This window comes from Otolemur garnettii, unplaced genomic scaffold (genome assembly GCF_000181295.1).
Source record: "Otolemur garnettii isolate 467f Iridium unplaced genomic scaffold, OtoGar3 scaffold00039, whole genome shotgun sequence".
Taxonomy (NCBI): domain Eukaryota; kingdom Metazoa; phylum Chordata; class Mammalia; order Primates; family Galagidae; genus Otolemur; species Otolemur garnettii.
Window position 1 is genome coordinate 10,367,089 of NW_003852434.1, and position 8,221 is coordinate 10,375,309.

Below are 8,221 nucleotides of genomic sequence, written 5' to 3' on the forward strand. Positions count from 1 at the left end.
CCAAGTAGCTGGGACCACAGGTGCCTGCCACAACACCCGGCTATTTTTTGGTTGCAGCCATCATTGTTGTTTGGCGGCCCCGGCTGGATTCAAACCCACCAGCTCTGGTGTATGTGGCTGGCGCCTTAGCTGCTTGAGCCACAGGTGCTGAGCCTCACCATTTATCATTAAAGAAATATTTCTTGAGCACCTACTCTGTGCCAGTCTCATGCTAAATTCTGGAAAATAGAGACGAAAGGCCCCTGTTAAGGTTCCAATTTCATGAAGGATACAGGCAAGAAAGTAGAACACAGCAAAGCAGTCTGACCCGTGGGGATACCGAGTTGTGATGTGGTTCCGATGTGTGGCTCCTCTATGATCCCAGTGTTGGTGGAAGGCATTTGGTCATGAATGGCTTGGTGGTGCCCTTTCCCGAGAAAATACCAAGTGTGTTCTCATTTCATTAGTTAGAAAGCTGGTTGTTTAGGGGAGCCTGGTGCCACCACCACTGCCCTCTCTTCCGCCTTCTCTCCATGTGACAGGCCTGCTTCTCCTTCTGCCCTGACCAGAAGCTCCCTGAAGCCCTGGCCAGAAGCAGATGCTGCATGGTGCTTCTCATACAGCAGAACCATGAGCCAAATAAACCTCTTTTCTCTGTAAGTTTCCCAGCCTCAGCTGTTCTGTTACAACACATGCGAGGGGCACATGATGGGGCCAAAGTAAGATAGAGAAGATCTAAGAAAGTGGTATCTAAGCTGAGACCTACACAGGCAACCACAGGAAGGAGTGGGATCTCACAGAGGATAGAATGTTCCAGCAGAGGAACAGCATGGGGGAAGGTTTACAGCGCCACATTCGAGGAGGCATAAATACTACAGAGGAATATAGCAAGAGGCGTACCTGGGAAGGCCAGGCCTTGTTAACCAGGAAATGAAATTCTGACCTTTCCCCAAGAGTAGAGAACAACTGCAATGTTTTAAGCATGAGAACGCTGAGACCAGATCAGAATTATGGTTTCATAAAATCACTTTGACTGCAATATGACAAACAGATTGCAGGGTGGGAGGAGCATGAAGATAAGGGAATAAGAGTAGAAGCTTGGTGGGTGGCGCCAGTGGCTCAAAGGAGAAGGGTGGTGGCCCCATATACTGGAGGTGGAGGTGGCGGGTTCAAACCTGGCCCCGGCCAAAAACTGCGCAAAAAAAAAAAAAAAAAGTAGAGGCTTTGCGACCATCCAGAGCTGATTGTAGTGAGAAAGGAAAGCGATGAAGATGGCATGAACCAGAATAACAGCAGTAGGGATGGAGAGAAAGAGATTGGAGAGATGATGTTTACCTAGGTGGACCGACAAAATGTATCACGTGGAGATAGGGAGGGGAGGCCTGTGTAGAATTCTGGAGGGGCAGTTAGGTGGACGTTGACTCTGCCGTCTGTCTGTTCACCCGACAGAAGCTTACTGGGCAGCCCCTCCCGCCAGGCGCTGCTCACTGTGCCCAGGGCAGACAGCACAGACGGTATCTCTGTCCACACACAGCGTGTTCTACCTGGGGACGCAGACAGTAAAGTAACCAGCGAAGAAAATAAAGCAAGGACATGGAAGGGAGAGTGACTGAGGGAACCACCCGGCCCGTGTAGGCGGAGGGGACCTCCCTGGGAACCGAACCCGCAGCATGAGGAGTCAGCCACAGACAGAGGAGGAGGAGGAGGAACGTTCCAGGCAGAGAGGGCAACACCTGTAAGACTGTAGTGGGAACGGATCTCGCAGAGTCAAGGGGAGGAAGGAGGCTGAGGGGCTGAGCACAGCGGCAAGGCTGGCAGAAGCCACACGCCTTCTGAGAGTTGGGCAAGGCCAGTTTCTGGTGCACCTTCCCTCTGAGACGATGGAACACGGAGAGGGAGCTGGAGGAGAGGGAGCCGGGGTCGGGGCTGGGCTGAGGGAGACGAAGTGTTCACTCTGGATACAACTCTGAAGACGCGTGTGGGACCAGAGGCCATGTCCAGTGAACGCAAGGTAAGCATCTTCCCTGTGCAAGCCTCTCTCTAGGGCCTGGGCATACACCAGAGCCCGCGCGCTCACTCGCGGTGCTCACCCTCCGGCAGTGAAGACAGACAAGGAAACACGGGGTTGCAACAGGGCGGAAGGGCTGCCCACTCAGCGTGGCGGATTTTGAGCACAGCAGCTTGAGCAGGATCTACTATGTGGAGGGCGAGGTTAGTGTTCTACAGAACTTAGTCCCCGCTGAACTCTGTCTCTAAACTGACTGCTTACAGATCAGTAGACAGATTAGCTAATAAAGAGAACTGGCTAAAGTGGAAGAGAGCTCTGACATTCCATCACTAGTAAGCAACATTTTAACATTCTCCTTTGGGGCCGCTAAGAATGCATATGAAATTTCCAGACCAACCTTCAAGGCTTGGTGCAATCTTTCAGCTAGAAAGGCAGGGGTGTTCCTCGCACAACGAACTGTTATAAAAAAAACAAAGTGATGTTCAGTCTCGTTTAATAGTTATTGGATTAATCTACAGTAATATGTTTTTAAAAACGATTCATCGGTCTAGCATACAACTAGCAGCCCTCCTCCCCACTACTGGCTTTTATTTAGAATGAAAGAAAGGCTGCTTACCCTGGATTTCAAAGCCTTATCATATTTGCACAGAACTTTAGCATAGTAATTATCTTCAGCCATGGGGAAAATAAAATTACCTGCCAAAGAAACTCCCACAGCGTCTGAGTCATCTGTAGATCCCAGACACACAGAACGCCTACGCTCACACTGAGAGCTCCCGAGGGGAACCAAGGCTCGGTTTCCCACGTTTGGCCACTAACGAACGGCTAAGGTCTCACGACTGCAGAGATACTGCCCCAAATAACTCTGTAGGCAGGAACAGGCACTGCACTTGTATTTAAGCAATTTTTTCCAATGCAAAGATTTTCTTTTAAATGAGTGGACTAGAATTTATAGTCTGTTAGAGTAATTACATGAGAACTAGCACCTGTCACCTGAACTCTGTAATCTAAAAAATACTAACGCCTTTCAATTCTTTATTTCAAAAATAAAAAGTAAAGCAGAAATAAAGAAAAAGAAATCAACAAAAACACGAGCAAATTAATTATTCTTTAAATGAAGTGAATACTACAGTCAGGAATAGAAAACTCTGTAGGGAACAAACCTATTTACAGCAACACAATTATTTTTATAATCTTAAATCTGATCTGTAGGTAGGAATCTGACTCAAATAGATTTCATAGTAAATTTTGGAGCTCAGAACAAAAACAAGCGACATTCTCACGGTGGCTCATAGACTCCTTTTTTTTTTTTAAATTAAATCATAGCTGTGTATATTAATGCAATCATGGGGTACGATGTGCTGGTTTTATATACAATTTGAAATATTTTTACTAAACTGGTTAACATAGCCTTCATGGCATTTTCTTATTGTGTTAAGACATTTATATCCTACATTTAGTAAATTTCACATGTCCCCTTGTAAGATGCACCGTAGGTGTGGTCCCACCAGTTACCCTCCCTCCCCCACCCCTCCCCCCTCCCCTGGCTTAGAGACTCCTAAGGAAAGCTAAAAGATTTTTTTGGTTTGTGTAAAGGTTTTAAGGGAAATAGAAGAAAAGTGTTAGAAACTCAACATGGCAGCTAGAACAGAATTGTAAGATGTTGTGTAACAAGAAACCGACCATTTAAATTGTACTACCTAAAATTTTCTCAAGCTCATATTAAGCAAGTCTTAATAATTCTAAAACCTTCATGACCATTTTTATCCTATTAAGTTTTCCCCCACTAGACCTTTTTTTTTAATACTCCATTCTCCCCTTGAGCTTGCCTTCTGCCTTATGTTCTTAACTACCAGTTTTGTTCCTCATGTCTGAAAATTTTTAGAGGTGATGGCATGTTTTTGTGGAAAGGCGGCTTATTCTTAGCACTCCACACCGTGAGCAGGACATCTGGGGAGTCCACTAGGGATAATAAACACCAGGGCCACACATTCACTATTGTCCATTCCCCCTCTCCACTGTCTTGTCCAAAGTTCCCTCCAGCCCCTCTCCTTCCGTGGGTCCCTGAACTCTGACATGGCCCCAGTTCTGAGCAAGCCCTGATATGCAAAACATGCCCCATATCAGCTCATCCTGAGACGCCAAGACCGAGACCAATTTCCTGCTAAACCTCAATGGACATATGCCGCCTCCCTCCCTCTCCATCCCCCCACCCTTTGACCTGGCTTTGCCTAAAAACTTTCTCCTAAGATCTGCTCACCACTCCCTAGGAGAGAGTTTTCTGTTTGATTTTGAGACTCTGCCACACTTTTGAGATCAAAGTGTTCTCCTTTTTGTGAAGAAACCCTCTCCTTATCTGACTCTGGATTTGTTTTTTGACAGCTAGAATGCTCCTATTACACATTTCTAAGATGATATAGCTCAGATAGTTTTCATGTCAAAAACTACGTGTTAATTATGGTGTTAGATTCCTTCTATATGAAATATCCAGAGTAGGCAAATCTATATAGAAAAAAAGTAGCCTGATGGCTGCCAGGGCTAGGGCAGTGGTCCCCAACCTTTTTAGCACCAGGGACTGGTTTCATGGAAGACAGTTATTCCACGAACATGGTGAGAGTGGGGGGTGATCGAGACAATTCAGGCACATGACATCTCCATCTCAGATCATCAGGCATTAGATTCTCATAAGGAGGACACAGCCTAGATCCCTCCCACGAGCAGTTTACAGTAGGGTTTGTGTTCCTGTGACATCCTGGTGCTGCCACTTCCCTGACAGGAGGTGGAGCTCAGGCAGTGACACAAGTGATGGAGGAGCGGCTGTAAACACAGATGAAGCTTTGCTCACTTGTCCACCACTCACCTCCTGCTGTGTAGCCTGGTTCCTAACAGGCTGCAGACCCGGAATGGAGCCACAGGAAGCTGGGTAGCTATCACTGCCAGGGAGGTGGGGGTGGGGGTTGAGGGTATGGGCGGGGGTTGAGAACTGCAGGGCTACAGGATGGAGAGGAATGGGGAGTGACTTCCAGGGGTGCAAGGTTTCTGATGGAACTGATAAAAATGCCCTAAATGTGATTGTGGTGAGGGTTGCAAAACTCTGTGAGTACACTTAGAAGCACTGAATTGCATGCTTTGAATTGGTAAAACGTATGGTGAGTTAAACCTCAATATATACGTTTTAAAAAACAAAATTGTTTTATTTCAATGGCAGATTGAAACATAAAATGAAATTGTGACATATTTTGAACCTTAAAGTCATTGAATTATAGCCTTTTTTACTTTATAAAATAATGTATTCTTACAGGTTAAATTTAATGTACAACTTAATGTATATTTCCAAGAATGTTTCTTAGCTCAATGAGTAAGTTCATATATTTCAACAAAATTTTTTCAAAAGCAGCAAAATTAATTTCAAGGTTAACAATATGAAGTGGAAAGAATTTAATTGACTATTATCATCGCCCCTGGAACATTCTCAGAACTAATTATGGGAACTGGTTTCAATTCCATTTCTTTTAATTGAAAAGAAGTTTTTTCCTTTCTTGGCCGTCTTGGCCTATCTTTTAGCAACTCAATCAGAGTCAACAGTATTCTTTTTTTGGAGCCAGAATTTGGATGAAGAGCCTTATTCTTGGCATTGAAAAGAGGCTCAGAAATGGCATGAAGGGAGCCCTTAGGATGGGAACTTAAACCAGAGTATTTTCTGTAACTTCCTTTAAAATGACAGAAAGGAAGCACATCAGGGGAGACTATGGAGCCCAGCTCCCAAGTTAGGGAGTTTGAGGGGTACAGGGTGGGAGAGGCAGCTGCCCCAGGGAGCCCCACCGGTACAGGTTACCCCTGTGACCTGGGGGAGGAACCTAACCTTTGTGTCCCAGGTTCCCCATCTCTACCAAGGGGACAGGAATAGTCCTATACATAACAGCATAAGACTGTTATGAGGCTTAAATGAGTTAACATTGGTAAAGAATTTAGCCCACGGTAAGTGCCAGATGAGTGTTCATTTAAAAATAAAATTTGAGGTACCCTAATTGGGAGTTTCACCTTCAGAGGTGGTAATTAACATTTGAATAATGAATCAGAGGCTCCACTCCAGAGGCGGTTACTTTAAGGCAACAGCAATCTGCATATCTATCTCACAAGAGATGCTATTAAGTACCACAATGGATGTTAGAAATTACTCTTCATTGGGGGAATGACAAGATGTGTGGAGTACGGGCATTCCTACCCCAGCACTAATGGAGAAGAAGCCTCCAGCAAGCCCTATAGTCACCTGAAATTGGAGCAGTCTGGGGTTCTGAACAGCCCTGCGTGTGCACTAACACTGAAGATGTCCTGGCCTGACTCTGGACTAGAAGGTCAAGGGTCCTGCCCTGTCTCTGAATTGCTTCTCATCCCTCTGCACCTTTCACGAGGTGCCCTCCAAGGCCTAGAAGGACAAACTCTGGGGCCCTCGCTGAGAAGGCGGACAGCTGGTTTAACTGTTTCTGACTGCTTCTTAATGCAGGTGCCTACCCAGGAATAGACGAGCCTAAAAGTGACTTCCTTTTTGATATATTCCTCCTCACTCAACCCAGGACAGGGAGAACTCCAGGTCTGACCTCTATAGCTCTGACCTTGACTCAACTTTGGGAGGCCAATGACATCTTCCAAAAATAACAAAATATGGTGAATTACCAAATTGGCTTAGGCCTCAGTTTTCAACCAGGCGCAATAAAAACACAAGTAGAAATGTAGTATTTCAGCTCTCAAGGAGTCCACAAGCTAAAGATGACAAGTCACACACAAATGTATAAAGCAAAGTAAGTCTTAAAAAGATAACATCTTCATGTATCTATTTAACATCATCTGTCCAGCATATCTGACTGTGCTGGGGGCTGGAGGGAGCATAAAGAGGCCGTCAGCAACTCTCACACCAAGGGAGCTTACGCTGACATTGACTCAAAACAAGCGTGAAGTAGCTCAGTCTATTAGCGCCCAAAGCCTTACCTATGGCCAGCAGTAAATCTTCAAAATGCCCAGATAACTCTCCTTTTATGCTGTCCTCGATGTCCTTTTGGCTGATATTTCTGTATTCATCAAATGCTAAAAAAGCAGCACCACAAATTATTTCAAGCTTGGACCACACTTGAATATATTTCAATTTTTATTTGATATTCTGCAAATCAAGCAGCAAGCTCAAAAACTCCTTTAAACCATCGAAATCGGAACACAGTTTTTGCTTTTTGTTTCTTTTTGTAAAAGAATCATCTACAAAGAAACCTGCACTTCTTAGGCCATGTTCTTCAATGATATTTCTCTCTCTCTCTCCACCCGTCTTCCCACTTTGCCCAGGCTATATTTAAAATAGCCCGAAAGGTTAAATATTTGTCTAGTCAGATGGACTATTTTTAATACTATAGCAGCATCCAGGAAATAAAGCTGTGGTCATTAGTCAAATACCTTTTATCTGCTAAAGAAATCTTAAGACTTCTTTGTGCTAAGTTAATCATTCCCGAAGGGGACATGTCTTTTTTCACATGCCTTGGAGGCATCTGAATTTCTTGATCAGTATTTGACCCAAGCAAACTATATACATATGGTGATATATCTCACCAAGCAAGTATACAGGCATATTTTGTAAGCCAAATAAATTTCAAAGAAAGAAATTTTGAAAAGAGATCCAGGGTTGTTTGGTTTTTGTTTTTTTTAAACAAAGGCATTAGTAAAGCCACTCTACTTCATTACTACCATTATTTTACAAAAGAAACATGATTTTATTGCCAAAATTAAGGAAGGACAATGTCAGAATTTAAAAGCTACAGTAATATCCTTATGGTTCTTCATTTTTCCATCAAATTCAGCATACGCATAGCCATGAACCGTGGTTATTCTGTAAACTGGCACCCAGAAGTGACAGTCAGATATTTGCAGTATGTGGAATTTCAGGGTTCTGGGTGCTGCTGCTTCTAGAATAGCTCAGGGAGCTGTTCTGTGTGAGAGGGCGGGTGCTCAGCAGTCCCCCATGGTAGTTGGTCTGACAAGAAGAGCTGGTCTTCCCATTCTCCCCTTACCTTCATGTCAGAACGAGCTGACTGTTACTCAGTATCAAGGCACCCAGAGACCCACCTGCAGTGCCTGGCTTTTCTGGAAAGTGGCTGGCGGGGGAGAGGTGTTAGGTGGAGTGGAAACAAGGCTGCCAGCCTCCTCCTTGCCCAGGAACAAGCCCTCTGCTCTCCCCCGAGGGCTGCTCCTCTC

At 44.8% G+C, this 8,221-nt stretch overlaps 1 protein-coding gene across 1 annotated transcript in view; it reads right to left on the reverse strand.

Moving 5' to 3' along the window:
• Window positions 1-2,267: 2,267 nt before the first annotated feature.
• ANXA3 (annexin A3) overlaps window positions 2,268-8,221 on the reverse strand; it is a 43,181-nt gene continuing 37,227 nt past the window's right edge. Inside the window, exons 10-11 of the mRNA XM_023513348.1 lie at window positions 6,974-7,069; window positions 2,268-2,443 (exon numbers count right to left, since the gene is read on the reverse strand). Of these exons, the coding sequence (XP_023369116.1) occupies window positions 2,268-2,443; window positions 6,974-7,069 (272 nt within the window). The remainder of the gene's footprint in view (window positions 2,444-6,973; window positions 7,070-8,221) is intronic.